The sequence below is a fragment of the Megascapheus bottae genome, chromosome 19 (assembly GCF_031878675.1).
Source record: "Megascapheus bottae isolate mThoBot1 chromosome 19, mThoBot2.hap1, whole genome shotgun sequence".
Taxonomy (NCBI): Eukaryota; Metazoa; Chordata; class Mammalia; order Rodentia; family Geomyidae; genus Megascapheus; species Megascapheus bottae.
This window is the reverse complement of record NC_143527.1, coordinates 2,838,386-2,864,688: the sequence shown is the minus strand read 5'-3', so window position 1 is coordinate 2,864,688 and position 26,303 is coordinate 2,838,386. Positions and strand designations below refer to the sequence as shown.

The 26,303-nt window shown below is 38.0% G+C and overlaps 1 protein-coding gene across 2 annotated transcripts in view; it reads left to right on the top strand.

Moving 5' to 3' along the window:
- Positions 1 to 26,303, top strand: part of Znf407 (zinc finger protein 407) — a 361,765-nt gene that overhangs the window by 198,180 nt on the left and 137,282 nt on the right. For both annotated transcript variants that reach the window (XM_090352958.1, XM_090352957.1), the window contains 2 exons: positions 12,942 to 13,108; positions 17,251 to 17,334. In XM_090352958.1, the coding sequence (XP_090209084.1) occupies positions 12,942 to 13,108; positions 17,251 to 17,334 (251 nt within the window). The remainder of the gene's footprint in view (positions 1 to 12,941; positions 13,109 to 17,250; positions 17,335 to 26,303) is intronic.

Below are 26,303 nucleotides of genomic sequence, written 5' to 3'. Positions count from 1 at the left end.
TTTGAGAGGACAGGCTCTTCTACACGCTGTCCAATGTATGAACTTACATATACTCTGTACATACAGTATATAGGAGAAAGTGAATTATTAGGGTAACTGGCAGACGTAATATTTGATTGTCACGGTGACACAAGTCTATGGAACATATTCCAGTATAATAATAAAATTTTCGAGAAAGAATATATATATATATTTTTATATGTTCTTTTTTATATACTATTAATAGTCCTTACAGAAGATTCTACGAATCAAGCAAAAACCGTGTGCTTCTTCTGAGTTGGAATAGGATAAGCTGAATTGGGAGAGGTTTTGTCCATAGCTTTCATGAGTATACCATATATGCTTACTGTATTAAAATTTAAAGGAAAATAATGTTCTCAGACTTGAATTTTGTAATTGATTTCCTTTAATTCATGTTTTTACTACTTTCTTTTTGTTTGTTCTGATTAGTAAAGTCCAAATTAGCTATACTTTTTTTCTTAGTTACATTTTTCTTAGTGCCCATTGGTTGTACAACGAGATTTCATTTTTACATGTTCATTTATGTTTATATAGCCTTCTTTGAGGGGAATTACCCCATTTTTCTTCTTCCATCTTCATTTATCCTTTATTCTAGAAACTTCATTGTTTCATTTTTACATTGCTCCATTTTTACATACATATGCGAAAGTACCTGGCCACATCCACCTTCTTTCATTTTTTTGTTTGCCTTTCCCCCTTTAACTGCTACCTTATCATTCATGGTCAGGACTGTTTTATATTCCTCATTCTCTGTGTGTGTGTGTGTGTGTGTGTGTGTGTGTGTGTGTGTGTGTGTACCCTGCTATTTTTGTCTGTGCATAGAGTTCTCTAGTCAGATTGATTCCTGGGCTCCTCTCATTTTTCTCATTGCCACTCCTAAAATTCTGTGGATTTCAGTGACTTGTTTTGCTACCTCCATTCACAGGTGCACAGTATTTAAGTATTGTTCACTCACGTTGTCTTTGTGTCCCCCTGTCTAATGCACTCCATTAGTCCCCCAAATATATCCATATTCTCCCCCCCTCCTTCCCTCTCTCTCCTTTCCTCTACACACACACACACACACACACACACACACACACACACACACACACGTTTCTTTTGTGCTTATATACATGTTTATCTTTAGCTAGAATTCCCCTATGATTGAAAACACACCACCTTTTCTTTTCTGAATCTGGCTTACTTTCCTTGACATAATCTCCTATTCTTTCCTATTCTTTACAGTCATTATTTTATTCCAGTGTTATAAAGGAATGTGTTAAAGTAAGGCATCATCATAACACTTAAGAAAACATTTGGGGTTGATGTGCTCAGCCCTTTGAAAAAACACAGCTACAGCATGTGAGGGTAGGTAGGTGGAGGCACAAATCTTTGCTCTAGCTAAGATGCCATTATTGGGCAAAACAGTGAATGATTTCAGCATAAATCTTAGCTGAAGGCAAGTTGAGGTATATTTTCCTGTATACATGCACGTGTTTATGGGTTGTATATCTGTATACTCCAATTGTGGGATTCCTGTGAAGGATTAAAGCCACATTTAATTCAGATATTTATATACATGAGAATTTGGCAAACAAGCTATGGTTAGTGTGTGTTTGTGTATATACATGTGTACATTTAGGATGTGTGTATAAATTTGGTATATAGGTACAATATGTGAGCGTGTGTGTGTGTGTGTGTGTGTGTGTGTGTAAGTTTGCTATATAAATATAGCAAATAGTTGAGAAACCTTCATGGATGAGGCTTCTAGGTCTTCCATAATGAGATATCTAGATCTATCAGATCATTTATGAAATTGTGAAAAGCAGCTACTGAAGAGTGACTTCTTTCTTGGCTTGTCCAGGCCTTTTGAATCTTATTTTTAAAGGCGTGTACAGTCTTCTGTATTCTGTGCACTATGTTCCCCACTGGAGTGTGGGCCCACTGCTCACACACCCCACCTCACTATCTCCTCCCAGCTGTGACTACCCTTGTTTTCTTCTAGGAGCTTGTTTTTTGTCTTTCAGACTTCGAAGCTTTGCCATCTCCTTGAAGGTTTTTCAACTGTTTTTCTCTGTATACATTAATTCTTCTGTACTTTGCTTTTTGTATTAGTCTTGGGGCTTGAGTTTACTTTTTCCCTCAAGGCTAGCTCGTTACCACTTCTGGCCTTTTTCTGGTTAATTGAAGATAAGGTCTTATGTGTTTTCCTGCCTGTGCTGGCTTTGAACCTTGATCTCATTGTCAGCATCCTGAGTCGCTGAGATTACAGGCTTGAGTCGCTAGCGCCCATGTTGGTGAACATCATTTATGGCTTTCCTGCAGGGTTCCCTACATCGTGTTGCTCTGTAGTCTAATGATTTCCCTGATTTGGGTGTTGATGTTGACTCGTAGACGCCTTGGAAGAGACATGTATTCTTTTATTTATGTATAGACTTGTACATGGATGACATAGATAATTGAGAGATACACAGAAAGTCTTCATGCACATTTTCAAATTGGTTGATTGTTATGAAACTAGTGGAGGCATCACAGTTTGAAGATTGTTAGCGGTGTGTTTTAAATGTTCAAAGATTAAAAGCCAAAGTATTTGGAATGGAGATAGAAATACAGCTTGGAATGCATTTTTTATCATCTTAGTTTAAATTATGTGTGAAAACAATGACTTAAAATTACTTTGTACAAGCCAGGCGCGGTGGCCCACGCCTGTCATCCCAGCTACTCAGGAGGCTGAGATCTGAGGATCAAGGTTCAAAGCCAGCCCCGGCACAAAAGGATCTGAAACTTTTATCTTCAACTAACCTCTAGGAAAGGGGGGGGGGGATGCTGTGGCTCAAGGGTAGGGCGGTCTCCTTGAGCTGAAGAGCTCAGGGACAGGGCCCAGGCCAAGTACAAGCCCCACAACCCCCCCCCCCCCAATACTTTGTACATATTTTAAGCATTAATCTTTGTCCCATATTTGCGAGATCTATATTTCTTCATATAAACCCACATTTCTCATTTCTCACCTGAAGCCATAAAATTTCATTTAGTCTGGGCTAGAGAACTGTGACAATAAAGTGTATGCCTGTTCTCCAGCCTTCACCACCAGTTAGTTAATTTTGTTTCCACATCCCCACCCCACCTTCTGGCCTGGGATGTGATCGGAAGGGGTGATTTTTCAGAAGGAGGGGGCATTTGTGAAATGCATGGTATGTATACTATAATTCTTTTTTTTTGGTGGATCATGGGGCTTGAACTTTGGCCTGGGAGATGTCCCTGATCTCTTCAGCTCAAGGCTCCTGCCTCACCTCTGAGCCTGGGCACTGTCCCTGAGCTCTTCAGCTCTAGGATACCGCCCTATCCTTGAGCCAAACACCACTTAGCATTTTCTAGAGGTTAATTGGAGATAAGAGTCTCAGGTTCTTTTGTGCCTGGGTTGGCTTAGAATCTTGATCCTCAGATCTCAGCCTCCTGAGTAGCTAGGATTGCAGGTGTGAGCCACCTTTCTAGCAAGTATAATTCTTTTCACCTGTTTTACCAGGCCAGCATTTTTAAATCTCTGTTCAACAAAAAACAAAGTATTTTTGGAGTAAACCAGCTTTTCAGATTATGAGCAAGGGGCTCATTTTATCTATATCTGTCAGCATTATAGCATTTGAGTTTCTGTATGGATCAGAGTATTTTTTTTTGAAAGATAAGTACTTGTCATATGTCACCTGTCATCAGGGATTGATAATCTAGATCAGACTTCCTGTTTTTCTAAGTAAAGCTTTATTGGAACATAGTTATATTCATTTGTCCTTGTTACATTCATACTGTCAAAGTCGTTGTGTTAAACCAGCTATTCAAAGACTTGGCTCCAACTTGAAAACATTTGCCCAGGTATTTCTTCACTTAGATTTTTAGTTTCCAAGCTTCTGATGAAAGATGCTGTCATGCCTGCTGATTATTGGAGATAGAATATGTGGTATCGTAGGAAAACACTAGCAAAATTTAAATGATGCCTTTTTAATTTTTATTTATTTATTTTTTGCCAGTCTTGGGCCTTACACTCTGGGCGTGACCAGTGTCTTTGGGCTTTCCTCAAGGCTAGTGCTGTACCACTTTAACTACAGCACCACTTCCAGCTTTTTTCTATGAACATGGTTCTGATGAATTGAACCCGGGTTTTCGTGCATGCTAGGCAAGCACTCTACCACTAGGCCAGACTCCTGCCCCCGTAAGCTCCTTTAGCTCAAGGTTGGCAATCTGTCACTTGAGCTACAGTGTCACTCCCCCTTTTCTGTTATTAATTGTACATAAGAGTTCAAGGACCTTCCTGCTTGGGCTGGCTTCAAATTGCAGTCCTCATATCTCAGCTTCCTGAGTAGTTAGCATTACAGGAGTGAGCCACCTGTACCTGGCTAAAATGATGGCTTTGGGTTTGAGCACAATTTATTGTATTTTTTTTTGCAGGAAAAAAATTCATAGATAGGGAATTTGCAAGTTCATTTTGGTCATAGTAGTTGTGATCCTGAAGGTTTTCTTTCTTCTTCTTCTTTTTTTTTTTTTTTTGCCAGTCCTGGGCTTGAACTCAAGGCCTAAGCACTGTCCTCGGGATTTTTCAAGGCTAGAGCTCTACCACTTGAGCCTCAGCACCACTTCTGGCTTTTTTCTATGTATGTGGTACCGAGGAATCGAACCCGGGTCTTCGTGCATGCTAGGCAAGCACTCTACCACTAGGCCAAATTCCCGGTCTTCCTGAAGGTTTTCTGTGGAAGAATTCATTTTCTCAGTTCTTGGTAGCCTGGGATCAGTATTCCTCACAGAAGTTATTTTAACAGAGAGCCTTTCACCTCTTCAGTTGAAAGGGCCAGAAAAACATTTCACAGCTATGCTAAGAAGTTGAAAAACCATAGATTTTTGTCATAGGTGAGGTTAAATTTCCAACTACTTCACAAGGATCTAGTCTGTTAATTAGTCTAATTACCACCTGTTCAGCAAAAAAAAAAAAATTACACTGTAGACTCTTGGCTTAAGTAGCTGGCTCCCTTGTGATCTGTGTAGAAGCCCTCGGGGAAGTTCTCCAGTTCTCACCTGAAAGTCACATGTTAGCACTCAGAACTGAATTCAGTAAGGGAGATTCTGTGACTTCTGTGCTTCTACTTACCCTTCTCAAATTAGATAAACTTATATGCAAGACAACAGGTACAGAAATCAAAAATAGTGAGAAAAGGGAATGTTTCACATGGAATAGTCCATTGGGTCTGAATGATTTTACTCTCATGTTACCATGCCTCAAATGCTATAAGTATCTCAAGATTGAGATACTTACAATTCTAGGTTTGTAATTATGGCCAAATTTCTCCAAATTGTTGAGTTGCTTTGTTAGTCTTTGCACAGTAAGTATATGGTGACCATGTGGTTGAAGTAGCCCTGACGCACTCTTCTGTGGTTGTTATTTGGTGCTTATTAAGAAAATAATTATCTCTCTCCAGAATGTCACATGGTAACCATACCGGGCAGACCACGTCACTTTTATTCTATTGGTTTTTGTGTCGCTGTATGATTATTAAATTATCATCAATAAAAGGAAACTTTATTTACATGGCAAATACCCATGCTCTAGTAGCATTTGTGTAGCGAACACATTATTGAACATTCATCGGGACGTTCTGCTGTTTACCTTGTTAGCATAGAAATTTTGCGTTGTTTTCAATTCTATATTTTGCTTTTTTTTGCCCCACAAAGAACAGCAGCATCTGCCATTTAAAAAAATTAGTCTCAGTGTAGTTTTGTAATTGTAATTTTGGATCAGTCAACACTTTTGTGTCACGGTTTTGAGAGGTAATGACTGCACAGCTTTTTATTACCTCTACAAATTTAACTTACTATTTTATTAAAGTTTCATCTGTAGCATACCTTAGTCTTCCTTTTTGGTACACTTTGTGTAGAGGGGATTTGTACAATTTATTAAGTTGACAAGATTTCTTCAAGGTATCAGTAAAGAATATGTGAAATACTATTTGATAATGTAAATACTCTCTTAAAATTATGAATCATTTAAAAATAAAAGCATAATATTTGATGTTAAATATTCTAATATTTATTACAGCTTTCTTTCTTTCAAAAAGACAATATTTATACTTGCCACTGTTCCTGCTTGCTTTTTCTACATCTCTCACCTGGGAAGTGAGCTGTGTGAAATTGTCTCACGTATGTATGTGCATATTAGCTAGGATAATAGATGTGAACCACTGGCATGTGGTCAATTTTGAGATTTTAAAACTCATGCTGACAATTCTTGTCTTAGTTTATTCATTCTCATGATATTATGATATGCTAATTTTGAAGGGATATCATACAGTAAAGTTGTTTAAACTTCAATGGGAAACAGTTAGTTTTGTACATCCATACATGTATAAGAATTCCTTTTGGTCTTTGTATGTACACTAATTTTCCTTGGAAAATGAAAGAGCATACTCAACTCTGAAAAATGCCATCATAACAAATATACTTCCAAATTATTCTGAATTGTATGGGCTAGAAATCAACACAAAAATAGGCTAGTGACACTTATTAACTATTTAAAAATTAAAATAAGAAGATCAGATTTGTCAAGGCACTTTTATCTTTATGTACAAGTGAGTTGCATATAAATTTTTATTAAGTGTCTAATTAGTAGAACGTCCATCTGTCTGTCTGTCTGTCTGATCTTAGGTCCTAAGCACTACCCCTGGGTCTCTTTGTGCTCAAAGGTATTGCTCTACACTTTGAGCCACAGCTCCACTTCTGGTTTTCTGGTGGTTAATTAGAGATAAGAGTCTCATGGACTTTCCCAACTGGGCTTAGAACCACAATCCAGATCTGAGCCTTCTGAGTAGCTAGGATTACAGGCATGAGTCACCGGCTTCATACTTAGCATACTTTTTAGAGATTTAAATTTCTTCAGATAGCATTTAAAATATAAACTAAAGAAGATGAATGTTCAGGCAAATATTCAGTTTTTTAAGGTCATATTATCTAGGAAGACCGTGATGATAATCATATAAGTTTTTTTTCCTACTAATTCTTCATCTTTGTATGATATCTAACCTAGGTGAGAATGTGGCTGTTTTGATTTCTCTTTTCAGATATTAAAGTGTAAAGAATTGGATTTTTTTTTTTAAAGGATTGGATCTTAGTCTTGGCTCTGTTACTACAAGTCATGTAAGAAAAAGCTTTCAAATGTCTGTGCTAAGTGTTTTATCTTGCCCTCTCTTCCCTGTTTCACAGGCCAGAAAGAGACATCTGAATTTATCCAAGATGCTAAGGAAATAGTACACAGGGTGATTATACAGAGAATCTCTTGCAAATATACGGAGACTATTTTTAAGTGCTTAGAATTATATTTAGGAGACATGAGAATCCTTATGAATGACTATGTATTGTAAGATTAATTCTGAATTGATTTCTGGGTTACAGTTGCCCTCAGAAAATTTTAGCATGATGAAATCTCATACTAGAAACTCAGTTGGGAAAGTACTTCTATATAGGAACTGCTAAAGATGTTTATATTTGAATGTTTTTTGCTCCGAATTTATATAACAATTTCTGCTTGGAAAGTCTGCTATCATCTTATTCCTTTTGCTTTTGGTTTTGTTTCCTTTTTTTGTGGGGTGGGGCGGAGGAAGTAGGGTCAGTCGTGTGGCTTGAACCCTGGGCCTGGCCACTGTCCCTGAGATCTTCAGCTAAAGGCTAGTACTCTATCACTTTGAGCCACGGTTCCACTTGACGTTTTCTCATGATTAATTGAAGATAAGAGTCTCACAGGTTTTCATGCCCAGGCTGACTTTGAATCTTGAACTGTACATCTCAGCCTCCTGAGTAGCTAGGATTACAGGTGTGAGCCACCAGCTCCTGTCACTTTTTTTCTTTCTGAGGTGCTTTCTGTCCCTTCATACCTGACAAAAGTCTAGTGAAGACATGGTAGAGATAAGGCAAAGACTTCTCTTTTCATCCCGGGCCACAGCATGGTTTGGCATCTTGTGCCTTTCAGTTCTTGTAATAAATCCCATAAAATGAAACTAGCCTACCTTGAGCAGCCAGGGCTTTGGAATCTAGAGTGGTTGACCTCTGGGTCATCAGCTTCTTTGTTAAGCCTGCATGACAATCAGTTGTTTACACGCCATTTTATAAAGACTCCCTAATGGGTCATAAACTAACACAGAAGACATGATTGCTTTTTACCATGTGGGAAGGCATGGTACTACCCTTTCTATACATTTGAAATAGTTTGCTTGTGACATACTGCTAAAGGAAGTCCGCCTGGCGTGGGAGTCAGAAGTCTGAAACCATATCTGCCTGTTGTTATGCTGTCCACATTCTGCATTTGGATCCCCATGTGTGTGTGGCTAGTGAGGAATGAAACTCCGCACTGCTCTTCTTCTGTTCACCGAGTGGTCTAACGTTATCCCTGGAGGCCAGCTGAGCTCCAGCCCTTAAGGACTGGGCAGCCAGATGCTGGCCTGTTCCGTATGCTCTTGTCACTGCCTCCTTCACGGCAATCCTTCCTTCACTCTCAGTGATTCACCTTCCACCTCCTCCTCCTACTCAACTATAAAACTTGACTAGCAAAAATCTGTGAAATGAGCCTAATACATTGTTAATTTGATCATCAAGAGTTTCTCAGGTAGCATATCATGGGAGATAGCAAAGAATCGCCTCACCTACTGCAAGTCCCTGGCCTCATTATGTGAAGGGGCCACTGTCCCTTCTGCTGATTGGGCGTCACCCGTGGAGACCACCACCCTAGGCTTCCCAGCTCACTGCCAACCCCCTGCCCACTCTGGTTTTCAGCTGTCACCTGTCTTTTAAATTAAATTCCTCCCCTGGTTTCATTTACATGCTGTGAGATCCCTGCAAAGCTACCTCACTGTTGAAATGGGACAATGCAATAGAATGCATTGGGTGAGGCGTGTCTGATCCTGGTTTCTTGTCTCTCCACAAGTACCGCCCCTCTCTGGTTAATTGTATTTGTCTAGGCTTTGTAGGGCTTTATTGAGTTTCTAAATTGGTAATTGCTAGGTGGCCTCATTTGTGTAAATAATAATATGTGGATCTTTCTCCATGTTCTTTGGGATTTAAAAAAAATTATTATTTCTTACATTCTGTTGTTTGGATCTTATCCTATATACAGGGTCTATGTGTGGTCCATTCTTGATAGTTTGTCTTTTTCCCTTTCTTTTATATATTTACTTTTTATTGTAATGTATAGAGGGGTTCCAGTTGTAGTCACCAGATATTAGGTACATTACTTTTCATACATTGATACCAATTGTCCCCAACCCCTCCCAATCATTCTGTTTTCCCTGCTTCCCTTTGTTATTTCAAATAAACAAATAAACATATATACAATATGCCAGCTAACAAAGTCAGATACAGTAATAATATGAAATTAATCAAAGGGCAACAAAAGAGAAGAGAAATAACATATTAAGAACAACAATCACACAAAATAAAGCTCTTGTTTCCATATCCTAGAGATCCTTTCATTTAGCCTTGTCCTATAAGACCCTTATGTATCTAGGTTTTGCATTATTGTAATCCTCTGCTAGGAGAGTTCTAGGAGTGTACTAATTATTACAAATGAGGGAAACTATTGAGCCTATGTTCCTTTGGGTCTGGCTTACTTCACTTAATATGGGATTTTATTGTTTACAAACTTACTTTTAGAATTGAGAAAAATAGCCAAAGCATCTTTGACAGAAGGTTCTGCACTAGACAAAAGGATCTGAAACAAAAATTGGGGGGGGGGGTACCTCTTCTAAAGTGAGGATCTTGAACCATTGTTTTTCTTTTGTGTCCTTGCTTCCCTTATTTCCCATTTTGGACTAGATCTTTTCTAAAAATAAGTCCTAGCCCCTACCCTTTTTCTCCCTCAAAAGAAAATCTATGTGTCCATATACAATCCTTGCAATAAGTCTTCAACTTTTTTCGACTTACGCAAAGATTCTGGGGAAGCTAGGGCTCCAACCCCATCTTGTTTTGAACCTGACCCTCCCCCCTTTTAAATATGATTCTCACCATGCATGACATTTGTGATCAAACCTACTTGTTCTTTCATAGTAGAGATATGCAGTTGGGGTTTTCCATGTAGAAAGGGGAGTCAGGAGACCAGAAAAGGGAATATAACTGTATGATTAAGTCACTCAGGAACTTGTACACAGGTGCAAGAAAGTTATGTCATTGTGGCCACAAGATTGTTTATGGGGTAGGAGGGTGGGCAAGTCTGTCCTATCTCTGATCCCTGCAGACTGAAGTTCCCCTGGGCTTTGATGATCCCAGCCTTGGGTGTTTTGTTTCATTATTGATTTGTGCTATATTTCCTTTCCCCTTTTCCAATCTTTCTTTCTTTCTTTTTTTTTTTTTTTTTTTTTTTTGGTAACACATGCTGACTCTTCCCTTCCCTTCTTTTCCTGGGAAAATACAATGAATAAATAAATATTTATTTGGTACTAAAAAAAAAAAATCCTCCCCTGCGAAGCTGCTCCTGTGCCTTGTCCCAATACTGCTCTGCTTTTAAGTTTGTGATGGCATTTATTTATTTGTTTCTTTATATTCTTTTTTCTTTCTGGCATTGAGTTTATTTTTGTGATTTTCTTTTTTCTCTGAGTAGCCTGTAATCTCCTTGAGAGTCGAATCTGACTCTTTCTCCACTAATTTCTCCCATCTTTACAGAACATTGTAGTGGGAGTGGTGCCTGGGCAGGTCTTTCTGTGTCCAGCCAGGCCCTCCCTGCACCCTTGGGCTCTGAGCATGTGGTGGGGTAGTGCTGTCTGCCTCTGCTTGCTCCTCTGGAAAGATGGCGAGCCTTGGGTCTTCCCAGAGCCCCTGAGAGAGCTACTGTCCCTCAGGAAGTGACACAGCCCTCACGGACTTAATGCATAAAGGCCAATATTTAAGAATATTGGATGCTCAAAATTTGTGTTGTTCTGGGAGTAGAACAACTGATGATCTTAATCATTCTTAGGATGGTTTACACAGGCAATATTTACAGTCCTTTTCACAGTGCCAGTCGTGAACTTATTTATCCTCATGTGGAGGCGAGGACACTGGAAGTCCACGGGTGGCCTCGTTTCCTCTGTTATTTGGCTTTTGTCATTTTACTACAGGCAGTCAGCTTTAGTTTAACATTTTTATTATGTATGAATAATAGAGAATGTGTGTTGAGGTTTCATAAATGTAATGTTGTTACATGTACAAGGTAGATTTTAAAATGAGGGATTTATTTTGTCATTCATAAAGTTGTAATACAGTTTTGAGAAACTATTTTTTAAAGATAGCATCTACTTAACCTCCTTATTTATTTCTTGGAGGAGAAGGTTAGACCCACAATAAATACATGAAGAAATAAGTAGATAGAGGAATTTATCTTGGAAATAAGATCCCTGTCATGGTTTTGAAATGTTAAATGCATGAAGACCTGCCAAAGAGATATACGGATGCATTTTTTACAGTACATTTTGAAGTGTTTAGTTATATATTTTCCATTTTCTAGCATCAGTAAGAAATGATCAAGTGTCATAGTAATGGGTGCAAATATAATGTCTCCTCATATACATTATAGAAATAAATTAGCAATTTACTACTTGTGAAGCACTGAAGATACGTTGTAATATTTCTTGAATATTTACCAAATTTCTTCTATTTCATTTAAGACCCAACCTTTTATGTATACCTTGAAAAATAAGAGATTTTTTGTGAAAGATAAATTGTAATTTGCTTCATAATAATTTGTAAAACTGATTTGTTGAAGTATCCCATTTATCCCAAATGGGAGAGTTAATTATTGGGACGGTGGGGTTCTTTGTCTACATAGTGATGCCAGTGCAGTATGTCAACATGACAGTGAGAAACTTCCTGGACTGTATACAAGTACATGCCCCGTCTAATGCACCAATAATATGTTGTATAATTTTTTTGTAAAGTGCCCTTTTTAAGGAATACTTCATTTTGAAATACTCATCTGGGCTGCTATGTGGGTCTCTTGTGGCTTAATGCTTACCACCTTAGGAAAATATTGTAATTTTAATTATTCAGTTTTAATTTGCTACTGTTTGTGTCATCTTGAATTAGCTGGACACAGTAACAGAGATTAAAAAACAAAACAAAACAAAAAAAACCTCACTTGTGATAGAGCTAAGTTTTAATGTGACCTCAGGAATGTAAGGAAAGGGCCTGAGCTCCACTTAGGTGTGTTTGTTATTTTTTTTTTTAGGGTATTAAAAGAACTTAACCTGAACTGGGTCCTGAAATATGTTCTTACTGAAGCAATGACTTGTTATTTTAATGCTGTATTTAGTTATTTATTTGGTGGTTGCTATTGTGGTGTTGTTCCCTCGCAGGAAACAATTGTGATTTCTGTATGTCAGGCTTGTTGTTGCTATTGTTTATCTGAGTCGCAATCTCCTTTAATTTTTATCAAAGAAAACTTTTATATTTCCATGGGATAACCCAAGGGGACCTCTCAATCAGGAGGCATTTGAGGGTTCATTTTCTTTCCGGGAGCATGGCACTGCAAGTTGGTGGGTGCCTGTTGGGAGTGTGCTGCTTTTGTAGCTCAGCCACTGGCCCAGCAGACAGCAGCACTTGTCTGAGTGCTTGAGTATGGATAGCATTTCATTTAGCCTTTGCTCTGACAGCCCATGCCCTGGATAAGTGGTGTAGGCCTGTACAGGTGAAATCTATTCTCACTTTTGCCTCAGGGGTGACTGGACTGTAACAGAATTTTTCAAACCCGTTGGGCCCAACCGCAAAGCAGAGAATAAATGGCCGAAGTGCCAGGCCCCGACAGAAAAATCAATGCCTGGTTATACAGACATGACAGACCCAGCCTGCAGTTCTCTCACGGAGGCTGTGGACCACACGTTCTCACCGGGGTCTTGGATGTTGGTGTGCAAGCTGAATTCACGCTGTTTCCTCTCTTCCCTATGCAGGAAATTTACATGCCACTTGTGTGACAGAAGTTTCACTGAGAAGTGGGCCCTGAACAATCACATGAAACTCCACACGGGAGAAAAGCCATTTAAGTGCACCTGGCCCACTTGCCATTACTCCTTCCTCACAGCCTCTGCAATGAAAGACCACTACAGGACGCACACAGGTGGGCACGTGCGTCTCCACGGAGGTCTAGGCGAGGGAGGAGGGCTGGGCTGTGGGAGCCTGCACACTCAGATCAGCCTTCACAGAAGCCAGTGGGCATGGTGGACTATTTGCAGAGCTAAGATTGTTGTAATTAAGCTGGGAGTGATGACACGACATGTCATCCGAGTGCTCGTGAACTGGATTCAGGAAGATCAGCTTAAGATCTGTAGTGAGACCATCCTCAAACAACTGATGGCCAAGTTTATAACTCACGTGGTAGAGCATTTGCCCAGCATGCATCCGTTTCAGGTTCCGTCCCCATCACCAGAAACAAAACAAAACAAAATCTAAAATATTACGATAATTATATGTGAAAATAGTATAATATCGTTCACTGCTTTTCATCGATGTTGCATGTAGCATAAAAGTGACATTTTTGTATGTGGATGTTTGAACAGAATGGCTTCCTAATGGGAGATTCATTCCCATTTTTATGTGTATAATTATATGTAGCCTTACATCATTTCAAAAAGAAGTAGCCTTCTATTTTGTTATGGATGTAAGGTATGTATAATAGTTTTAAACACATAGAATCTTAGTTTTATATACCATTAAAAGTTTAAATACATAAATATCTCTCTTAAGAGGAGAATACTGTCAGACCTAAGTTCTTTTGATCACTAATACATAGAGATAAATCTGAATGGAGTTAATAAAATTTGTAAGCTAATTTATCAATTTAAAAAGTCCATGTTTACCATGAATTTTTCCTCAAAACATGAAAAGGACTGGACCGAGAGTTTAGCCTAGTGGTAGAGTGCTTGCCTAGCATGCATGAAGACCCGGGTTCAATTCCTCGGTACTACATACATAGAAAAAAGCTGAAAGTGGTGCTGAGGCTCAAATGGTAGACCTCTAGCCTTGAGAAAGTCCAAGGACAGTGCTCAGCTCAAGGCCCAGACTGGCAAAAAACAAACAAACAAAAAACAAAACAAAACATGAAAAGGACTGTATAGTATTTAAAGTAATTGACAGAGCATTGGGCATGGTACTTAGGATTCTCCATTTGGGGATTTCTAAATACATTTCCATTAATCCCATGTTGGGATGTACTATGCTTATGGCTTCATTGTCATTTTCTCGGCACAGTGGCCTCAAACCTTCCTGACAAAGATTGTGTTTGAGGGTGCTCTCATAGTGCTGTACTAACTGCTTTGCCAGGAAGTACTTGCTCTCTTAGTGGTCCTCATCACACGCTCATATTTCTGTAACTATGTTGCTAAGAGATGCTTCAGTCTTTTCATGGCCATGTTTCTTTAACTCTCAAAATGTATTTAGTCTCAGAGAAAAAATAATAAATTTTAATCAGCATTCCAAAGTGATCTTCTGATTGCAAAATATCTTGTATTATTGTTAGAAATTATAGGTTAAAAGTTCTTCTGAAGCAGTTTGTGGGAAGCCCAGGCCTCCTTAGCTTCCTTGACAAGGGTGTTGACGATTTAAGGTCTCCAGCCTGCCCTGAGAGATCACTTATATCGAACAGCAGATGAAAAGCCAGTGCAGATGTAATTTATCGTCGGCGTTTCCTTCTAAAGAATAATTGTGGAGACTTGGCTGGATCAATACTATGGATTTTTGTTGTTAGGTCTTGTAGTCTGCACCATAATGAGAGACAGGGGACAGTGGCTGTTTTCTAATAGAAAATAAAGGATTGGTTTCCATGCCATTCTACATTTGAATGCAAAATGGCACACTAGAAACTAATTCAAATTGTTGCCAAAAGAACTCTCCCATTAAATCTCTGTGATCATAAAAATATAGCATGTTAAATGACTCCTCTCTACATTGAATGAAATGCTTCACTTCATTTTTTTTCTAATTTTTACTTCTTAAAAGATACCTTTTTACCCATTTTTAACCTTAAACCCCCTATCATATCAAGAAAAAAAAAGAAAGGAAAGAAAAAAGAAAAAATTAAATTTAGATTGAAAAACAAATCAAACCACCAAAGTAAATATGGCCTACAATACACTGGAGACTAACATACTAACTAAAATTCTCTATATCAAAACATCAGGGTCACCAATGCATGTAGTATCAAGTTCCATGGAAAATGAACCATTTTGTCTTTGCATCCATATATATTAAAAATTATGATGGGACTACAATTTAACACAGTGTATATATATATGCATATATATATTTATATGGCATCAACAAATATATATATAATTACGTAAATGTTGAGACTATAGATTCTATGAAGATTTTTTTAGTTTTATTACTTTTGCTAATTTATAAGAAAGCTTTAAGTCACAAATAAGCTCCTCATGGCAGAAAGGAAGACTCCTTTCTAGAATCTCAAAGCAACAAGCATCCTTGTCCCTCTTTAGTATCTCAGACAGGTGGATGCTTCTATACTAACATTCTCATTGCCTCACATCCTGGAATGCATGAGTGCCCAAGTGTGTGTGTGTGCGCGCGTGCGCACAGTAGCAGACATACACATTCTATGCGTGTACTTCTGCACTCTGTGCATCTGTGATAAAACCTGTTTATGCCTGTACACACAAAAGAGTTCTCAAAATAATGGTGGTAAGTTGTAGAAAGTGATCTTACGTTAACACAGAATAGTATGTTAATATTAAGGACCAAAGGGCCTTTTGAGGATTAAAAAAGTTTATTTCAGTGTTATTGTAATTGATAATACAGGTAGCTTTAACGATTTATATCTCAAATTGATTAAATAATTAAGTGAATGATTATAATTAAACTTTTATTCTTCAGTCCATCTCTATTCTTTCTGAGTTGAAATACAATTTCATAGGATAAACTTAACTTTATAATACGAAAGTGAGGACAGTAGAGGATTTTATTTCAGCTTCATGTTTTGAATAATGAACTTTTAAGATACCATCGGGGAATATGTTTAAGCATACTTTTAAGGATTTCAGTACTATAAAGCATTCATTTAAGTTAGCAGATCTAGTAATGCTCCTAAATAAAGGAATACTGCTAAAGTTATATTTCTATATTATGTATTCTAACCTTCAAAGGAGTTAAAATTCTCAATGTGTTGTGGCTGAATTTCTGTTGTGATATACTAAAACATAGAAACCAAGATAGGGTGAAAACGGGGAAGACTTGTTGCTTTAGATGTCTTAAGTTAGTAAAGTAGTTAAAGATACATATACATGATTTATTTCTGTAGAAGTATTTTATAATTTTACTGAATCTCTCTAAGGTTAGCATTTTTATTCTGTTTTGCTTTTCTTTGTGAGTCTTATGGGATGAACCACCTCGCTGGCCAGCACTTATTGCCTAAATATGCTACGGTAGAAAGATATATTGCATTTATAAACTGCCTGGCAAGATGTTAGCTTGTGTAAAATGCTTTAAAAACAAGCATTTTTCCACTTAGCAGATACTTGCATCTGCCAAAGCTGTCTGTAATTGTTGCAGAATTTTCCAATCAGAAATGCTCATTAAAGATAAATAATAAGAGTTTTGGTAGCATTTATTTAGCAATCTAACCCTTCCTTTTTTATTGCATGAAAGTTGGAGAGCCATAAACAGCATTGAGTTGTGCTTGGCCCTGAGTAATGTAAATGTCATCGTTACTTGGGATCTTCAGGACTTTCAAAGAGTATAATTTAGTTTATACTATTAAGTAGGAAGTGATTGAAGAAGACCCTGATAGATCAGATAAAACCAATTCAGTATTCCTATGTTGTGATCAAATTCAATATATTGTATTTAAGCAGAATCATATATACTGTATATTAACTATGCCAAGCAAGCTTTACCCAGCTCAGATAGGCCAGATGTATGGGAATTGTAAAAAATCGGGATATGCATAAAAACTGTTCAAGTGCATAAAGCAGCCCCATCTGGAAGACATCTACCAGAAATGAAGTTGTACAAAACCATTCCATTGATAATAAAGCTAATTTTTATGGGTCTGACAAGTATGTAATTATGTTCAGTGGTGCTTTTCAGATTTTATCACAGTCAATAAACCGCAGTGGTAATTTCATTCCCATTTGACATATTTACATGGAAACATTTGATTGGAGGAATTAGTAACCCTGAAAGCCTTGATAGATATGTTTTAATGATCTGTGACCTCCACAGTCCCTCATCTGTTTATTGTTGCAACAGGCGAGAAGTCATTTCTGTGCGACCTCTGCGGCTTTGCCGGTGGGACCAGGCATGCCCTCACCAAACACCGCCGGCAGCACACAGGTCAGTACTGAATCCGAGCCCCTCATCTTCTCTGCAGAAGAGAGAGGAATGCACCCTAACACTGCAACCACCACCGTTAGGCTTCTCAACTGCTTTTCTGTTTATTTAAAGCTTTACATAATTCAACTAGAAATGTTTGTACTCCCTGAGTGGTCTACAGATTTTATTAAAAAGAATTAAATTATCTGCTCTTCACTTCTTCAACAATGTGTTTTAGCGTTCAAGTATTCCTAGTAAGTTCCTGTTAAATGGGGAACAAAACCACTTTAGATCTGGAAGATTGGATAACTGAGTCTTTTTCTTTTTTCTTTTTCTCTCCCTCTGTAAGACAGCCTTTGTCTCAGGGGTTGTACTTGGAGCCCACATTCAGTTATCCTCCGTCCCCACTGGGAGCTCCACCCACCTGCCTACTTAGCTGCCCACATGTGCCTGCAGCACACTCTCTTCTGTCTTCCTTTGTGCCTGCCCGCCTGCTTGGCCGTCCCTCTCTCAGTCATTCTGTGGGCAGATTTGATCCAAAGTCAGTGCTGGTTATTTTTGCCTTTAACTATGATTAGCAACAAAGAAGCAACAGGAGATATAATTGTGGACATTGAAATGATGTGCTAATTCCTCAAAATAGAATAGATTTTTTGATTAGATGCAATATAAAAATGAAAAGCTGTGAGCATTTATCAAATCTTATTTCATATGTAATCAAATGTGCCTAATCAAATAGGTGTCACATATAATTATATAACTGTAAATTATATGTACTCAAGATTATCAGGGAAGTTGCCCATTGTACTTGTTAGTAGAACTTCATTTTCTTATTACATCTTTCCTAGAGAAGATGACAATTCATTCAGTAACACAATTTATACCTAAATGTTAGACTTTTCTGTGTGTAATGTGGGAATGGTTGAATTTTCCAGTCACACTCCACATGGTGTGAAATTAAAGTGCATAAAGTATGTTACTTATGGCCCATTATGATTCAGAATGGCTGTGTTACATAGGAACAGGCAGCTTCTCTACCCAGGATATCATTTGTAGAGGTGAATGACAGTTGATGGCATATTGCTGCATGATCTTAAATAAATAGGCTTAGTTCAGATTTCTGTGGAGGTTAAAAGCCATTGATTCAACAGGAACTTTCAGTGTCTCACATAATGTTGGAAATATAAACTTAAGAATGTTAAGAGTCATTGCAAGCTTAAAGTCACTGGTGCATAGATGGCTTTTGCAGGTTCGGTGCAGGTGACAGGAGGCACAGCTCATGGCTGTTGTACAGGCCTAGGCAGAATATGCAGAAACAGAGTGCTCATTAGGGCTCCATGTTTTCATCTTACTGGCATTCAGAGTGTTATGATTTATGTATCACTGTAGCTCACCTGGTACCATCAGGTGTGGCCCCAGGGGACAGCAGCCTTTCCTTCTGTGTCACCTCTCCAGTGGCAGCGCCTCTCTTTGCCTGCAGTGGAATCGTAGCACTGCGGTCACAGGCATCCAGGTGATGGATCGATCAGGAAGCCTGCATCGAGCCAGCACAACTTTATATTTTATGTCAGGTCCAGAGGCTCCTTATTACTTTGCTATTAACTTTATACCATATAGGACAATGTCTCACAGACAGAGGTATTTGTCTTTTTGGCATTTATCTGCCTCTGTGGCACAAATCAAACATGATTCTTTAATACCAAAGTCAGTTCTTAAGACTGTCGGCTTCAACAAAACAGCTTAGTACAACTCGGTCTAGGCACTTAGCTTTTATACTCGATTTGAAATGTTTAAGTAATCCACAACTTTGTGCCTCAACATTGGACCTGCAAGGTGCATTTGAAATTCGTATTTCTCACATGTCCTCCTCTTTGACATGGTTTACCTTTTAGCACAGAATGTCCAGGCAAAATACAGTCCAGCTGGAAAGGGATAGGTTTCCAAAGTGTTCCAAATGGTGTAAATAATTCCCTACTGCAATACAGACTGTCTAGGGGGCTGACACAAAACATCTTCCATTCTGAGATTTACTTTTATCACCTGTCAGAGACCCTTGATTCAAGGGCATGAGAGCCAATCGTCATGTGTTGTTCAAGAGTTCTGGCCAGCTTAATAACCACTAGCTCACCCTAAGGAATGCAAAGTGTGATTTCCAGGAGATGTGGTCAGCCAGTCTGACAGATGGTTGGTGTGCAAAAGGACAGGGCACTGTGGCAACATGCTATTCTAGAATCCTGCTCTGTCTGTCCAACACTTTCTGTCACAGTAACTAAGATACGAAGTATTTCTTGATGCCTGTTTGGGGCACAATTAATGTTTTTACAGGAAAATATGAAAAAACAACAGTTTAAAATGATAAGTACTGTTACGTAAGAGAAAATTTGAAAGAACAGAAAATTTTTCTTAGGCATTTTCATTATTATTGTTGGTTTTAGAGGTGTATTATATTGCCTGACTGATCTTGAACTTGTAAGCTCTGTTGATTTTCTCACATCAGCTTCAAAAGTAACTGTGACTACAGGAGATACCTCTGCACCTGGCATCATTCTCTTTTGAATAGGTAATGTCCAGTTATCCCATTTGACTTGTGGATAAGTAAGGTTGATGGAGTAGGTAACACCTCAACTCAAGTTTATTTATCCTTCTGACTTTAAAATCACAAAAGATTGAGAAGCAGTCATCTATCTGTTTATCGTAGTAGTCCATTAAAAACTTCATCACAGGATAGGCATCTCTTTGTAGAGCACTTTCTAATTTCCAATTATTAGCAGACTGAAATTCTTACTTTCAGTTTATAAATTTTCATTCACAGTGTAGAAGTTGGGTTGTTATTTTTTACTTAACTAACAAGAAGGTCTGTCTGTATTTCTGCATTGTGTTTTCCTGAAGAAATTGCCCATGAGTGATTTTTAAAGGCTCCAAATTAAATATTAGAACAGTAGTATTGAATATGTTACATGGAAGAGTAGATGAGTTACAAACTGATTGCCATATACAGATTTGAATAAACCATAGCTTCCAAAATTGCCTTGGAATGCTTATCAAGAGCTCCAATATATGATAAGCTTTCTTTACCATAATATTTTATGTAGCAAACTGTTTTTGCCATTTCATATTTTCCCCTTTCATTTTTGTATATAATTTAGTCTAGGGGCTGGGAGTTTGGCTTAGTGGTAGAGTGCTTGCCTAGCATGCATGAAGACCCAGGTTCTATTCCTCAGTACCACATACATAGAAAAAGCCAGAAGTGGTGCTGTGGCTCAAGTGTTAGAACTCTAGCCTTGAGAAAGCCCAAGGATAGTGCTTAGGCCCTGAGTTAAAGCTCCAGAACTGGGGGAAAAATTAGTCTGTAGTATGATTAAACTAAATGTGAAAGGGTAGTTAGTAATTTATACTACATAATGCTAGCTTGATACGAACTTTCAATTATTACATTTGTAAGGAATGTAAAAGACCTTGTTCTTTCAGTATGTTGTTTTTAGGTTTAAATTGCTGCAAAAATGTTCATGAAAGTTTAAATGAAATAACCTACTTTGACCAAATTTTAGAGAGCTTATGTTAAATTTCCAAACCAAGAATATTAAGTTTGAAGATCTTAAATCTTTATGATTCATACCACAGATTTAGGCAGTGTGGTTCATAATGTTACCATAATATTTACTTTCTCCAGATACCTGCTGAATCTATCAAAATGGGTACTTAGAATATCTACCTCCTTCAAAGCAGAGTAGTTATAAGTTACATGCTAAAACATTTTACCAACAGGGTAAATGGAATATTATGCATTAACATAATGAAGAAAATTATTACATTATGTTCAAAGTGGAAGAATTACATTAATAACTTGAACTCTTTATTGTATGGCTATTATAATCTCGACAGTATTGTCTTGCTATAAAGAGGACTGATGGACTAGTGAAATAGAATGGAATCCCGAAATAGACTTCTGCATGTTTGTCACTTATTTTTGAACCAGATTTCAAGCATGATTTATTCAGTGATAAATATATAAGAAAATTGTCTAAGTAGAAATCTTAAATCACTGCTGAAACCACTGCCATGGGCATGGATTAGTAGAACTGGACTGGTAAGGGTTCATGTCTTCCCACATTTATTCCTACAAACCTTCCTTTTTAAATAAACATGTCAGGTTGATTTAAAAGTTCACATAAATATATGAAGATCTAATAGTCTAAAAAGGTTGGGAATGTAGAGTATGTACGTATTGTAGCACTTACACTACCAGGACCTCAAGACTTTCTGCAAAGCTACCGTAATCACGTTCTGGTGCTATAGTCAGAGCAGATAGGTACGTTAGTGGGACAAAATAGATTATGGAAAGAGAACTATGTATACTTGGCTAGTTTGATTTTTGTGCAGGCATGCTGGTACCTGTGCTTGAACTCAGGGGTTTGTATTCTTGCTTTGCTTCCTTGCTCACAGTGGGCACGTTACCACTTGAGCTACACCTTCAGTCTTGAATTTTTCTACGTAAGTTGAGGTAGAGCTTTCTACGTTTTTCTCCTCAGGTTTGCTAGAGATGCCCATCCTCCATGTCTTAGCCTCCTAGCAGATGAGGTTACAGTGAGAGCCTGCACCCTTGCAGATGCTGTTTTCACTAGGGAATCCATACACTTTAGCCTTTCCAATATATAATATTGAAACAATTGGATGTTCATATGCAGTTAAAAATAAGTTTAACCTGTACTTCATGCTGTGTACAAAATTGACTCAGCGATCATAATCTAAATGTCAAATCTGAAGCTATGTAAATTATAGAAGAAAACATGAGAAAAATTTTGTGACTTTGAATATATATCCAAAGATTTTTTGGTTATGATATCAACAGCACAAAAAAAATGTACTTGAGAGCCGGGAGCCATAGCTCATGCCTGTAATCTTAGCTACTCAGGAGGCTGAGATCTGAGGATCAAGGTTCAAAGCCAGCCAGGGCACAAAAAGGACCTGAGACTCTTATCTCCAATTAACCTCTAGAAAATGGGAAGTGGGGCTTGAATCAAGGGTAGGGCAGTCGTCTTGAGCTGAAGAGCTCAGGGACAAGGACCAGGCCCAGGGGTAGGGCTGTAGCCTTGAGCTGAAGAGCTCAGGGATAGCACCCAGGCTAAGTTAAAGCCCTATGACCCAGAAAAAAAGAAAAAGAAAAAATGTACTTGAAATGTTAGTAAACTGAACACGTTATAAAATAATTATTAATGCCCTTCAATAATTACCAAACAGAAAATGAAAACACAAATCATAGACTAGGCAAAGCTATGTTTGAATCACAAATTTTATAAAGGATTTGTATCTAAAATGTTACATATATTTAAAAAAACTCTCAAAACAGAATTCTGAGGAAATAACTAATTATAATAGGCTTAAAAGGTTTGAGTAGATACTTTACAAGGAAACAACAGGTATGGCCAATAAGTATATGTAGATATCCTTAGTATTTAGAAATTCAGATTTGAAGCAAATTGTTGTGAAGATGTTCGGCAACTGGAATATTCACAGCTGGTGAGAATGTAAAATGGGCAAACATTTGGCTTACATATGATGATTTATTGCAAAATTATTTATTGTGCTAGCCAAAAATGAAAACAACTCCAATGCCCTTAATGAATAAATGGATAAGCAAACTTCGGTACAGTCTGGTAATAAATACTATTCAGCAAGTAAAGCAAATGAAGTAATTTACACCCTTACCCCTGTACATGAGTCACACAAATAACTCTGCTGAGAGAAAAAGGCTAGGCAGAAAAGAGTAAGTAGTATATGGTTCCACTATGTAAATTTCTAGGAAATCAACTGATAGTAACAGAAAGCAAATGTGTGTTGTATTGGAAAGGAACAACCAGGTTTGGGCACCACGAATCCTTTGAGATTGGTTGTATTTATTCATTATCTGTGTTGCAGTATTAGTTACATCAGCTACAGAATGTAGATTGTATACTATAAATATGAAAAAGGTTTTATGTTTTAATTATATCTCCTTGAAGCTGTTTAAATGTTTTATTTATATGGCCTGCCTTGTTTAGTCTAGACAGATATGTCAAATTGCTGAAATAATACATGTTCTTTTTCTTCTGTTACTTTTACTTGGCATTGGTGGTGTGCAGTTAAATTACCTTTTTTTTTTTTTTTTAAATGGGTCATGGCGCTTGAACTTGGCCTGGGCACTGTCCCTGAGCTCTTCAGCTCAAGGCTACCACCCTACCCTTGAGCCAAACCCCACTTCCCATTTTCTAGAAGTTTAATTGGAGATAAGAGTCTCAAGTCCTTTTTGTGCCCAGGCTGGCTTTGAACCTTGAACCTCAGATCTCAGCCTCCTGAGTAGCTAGGGCCTAGGCACCCAGCTTGCAGTTAAATTACTGTTCATTGAACTTTGTGAACAAAGATTGTTCTTAAAATGAATGTAACATTTCCTGTATTTTTTAAATATATCATCATTTATTTCTGTGATATAGAATTTCCTTTGGTCAAATTATTTTCCTCGAGGCTTCTGCAGGGGGAACATCATATTTTTTTTTCTCAGAATTAATCCTGCTTTCATGGTCACCATGAGTTTTTGTGTGTTATCCAGTACACCTGAGTTGTCCACAACCATTTAAGTTTCTTGGTCAGAGGGCTTGAACTGGAGAACAGAGAATCACTGAGGTGACAACTTGATTGGGGTTTGGAAGGTGGGATATATCTTAAGGACAGATGTCTGAAAGAAACAAAAATCCTTTGAGCTTAGTGTTATTTTCTCTCTTTTGAAAGTGTATTTTAAAAAGAATAAGTCAAATAGAATTTTTTCTTGATGGAATCTACTAACTGCTGTCTTAAATCCTGTTCACTACTTATGCTAAACCAGTAGTGTTTTGCTGTGTGCTAGCTGTTCAAATTTTTCTTGGCTCTCAGTTGAGGAGGAGGGTCAGTTGTGTGCGTTATTAGTTATCCATGTTTAAGAAGTGCTGCCATGCTGCCATACTCATGATAAGAACCAAAGTCTGTTCTTTCTGGGTTTTGTTTGTTTGTTTTTGTTTTTGTCCTCTTAATCCTCACAACTACTCTTCATTTTGGTGTTATTATCTTCTTGGTCTTTCTCAAGATGTCTGACAAGGAACAAGAGAGATAAGGCAAGACCAGGATTGGAAGTGACACCCATCTGGCTCTCATCACAGCCATTCCCCTGTGCTGTGATAGTATAAAATGCCACCACAGAAGATACACATGTGTTCAGTTACATGTCACCAATGTGGTGGGGAAGACCTTAGATGTACACTGAGATGAAGCAGAGCAGCTTTTTAAATAGGACCGAGAGCCAGGTTGATATGGAATACTCTTATGCTAGCATATTTGATTCATTTTGGTTGTTTTTCTTTTTGTGGGTCATGGGGCTTGATCTTAGCCTGGGCACTGCCCCTGAGCTCTTCAGCTCAAAGCTACTGCCCTACCACTGGGTCTGGGTGCTATTCCTGAATTCTTGAGCTCAAGGCTACCACCCTATCCTTGAGCCAAGCCCCACTTCCCATTTTCTAGAGGTTAATTGGAGATACAAGGCTCCTCAGGTCCTTTTGTGCATGGGCTGGCTTTGAACCTTGATCCTCAGATCTCAGCCTCCTGAGTTGCTACAATTACCGAGGTGAGCCACCACGCCCAGCTCAATTCATCATTTTTAAGCAAAACCAGTATATGTGTAACATAGTCATAACACCCAAAAAGGAATCAATGAACTAATCAATGAACTATGTTAAATTTATTAGGAAAAGGAACTGTTTGAAGGAATCCTAGTCTATATTACTTGTTTGGGGTAGTAGAGAAAGGAGGTTCTGCTCTCCCTTATCACCCACATGCAGAAAAGCAGTGTGATTCATGTGTAATCTTGTTTGCTAATCGCTACATTCCCAACACAAGAGAAGGGAAACAGCATTATTAATGATTCTTTACTATTTTGTGGAAAGATTTTGAAATTTGTGGTGTGTTTTCTACTTTTGATATATCCTATATGCTTCTAATATATACTATATTTCCTAGAATAAATTCACAAAGTACATAATGTATATTTAGATTTGGTAAGACTTGACAGTCTGAGTGTACTTATACATCCCTGAATGGTTTTAGCCATATTTAAGCATACTTCAATAACTGAGTTATGTATTTTTACATTTTAATTTGTACTAATAAAAATTAAATTGCCCTGTTTCACATTCTTGCCAGCTAAAGGGGTTAGAACTGGAAACTTGGAATTCTTGTGACTGTAAATATATGAAATATACCCGCACACTCATGCGTGCAGCACTGTTTTCAATAGCCCAAGTGTGGAACTAGCCCAAGTGCCCAGGAAACGGATGATTGATTCAAGGGTGCTGCATGCCACAGTGGAGTATTATTCCAGCACCAACAAAATTATGTCATTTGCGATCAGTGAATGAATATGGAGATCATCACGTGAAAGATGACAAATACTGCGTGTTTACAGTCAGATGTGTGACCCCTCAGTATGTGACATAACTGTGAAAGGGTTTTTTGGGGGAAGAACAAGCTTAGGAAGACAAACAGGCAGGAAGAGGAGGAAAGGTGGTTCTGACAGGTGCAAGTACCTTAGGAGTACATTTTAGGGAGGAAGTATGGAAATAGCACAGTGAAACACACCAACATATGTTAACAAAGGAGAGAGGTATAAGGGCACCTAACAGAGAGAAATAGAGGAGAGTGAATGTGATCAAATTATATATACATTGTAAATATTATAATAAAAAACCCTTTGTGAAAGTTATGCTGTTAACAAGAAGAAAATGCCACATAAAGAACTGAAAAAGAAAACCAACTGGCATATATGTGCACATGCACATTTGCATGTCACTGGGAGAAGAACTAGTAATTTGATGAGCTAGACTTTGTTAGGAACAGCCCTAGATGCTGTTCTTGGACTGAGCACTGTCCTTGGACTTTCTCAAGGCTAGAACTCTGCCACTTGAGCCTCAGCACCACTTCTGCCTTTTTCT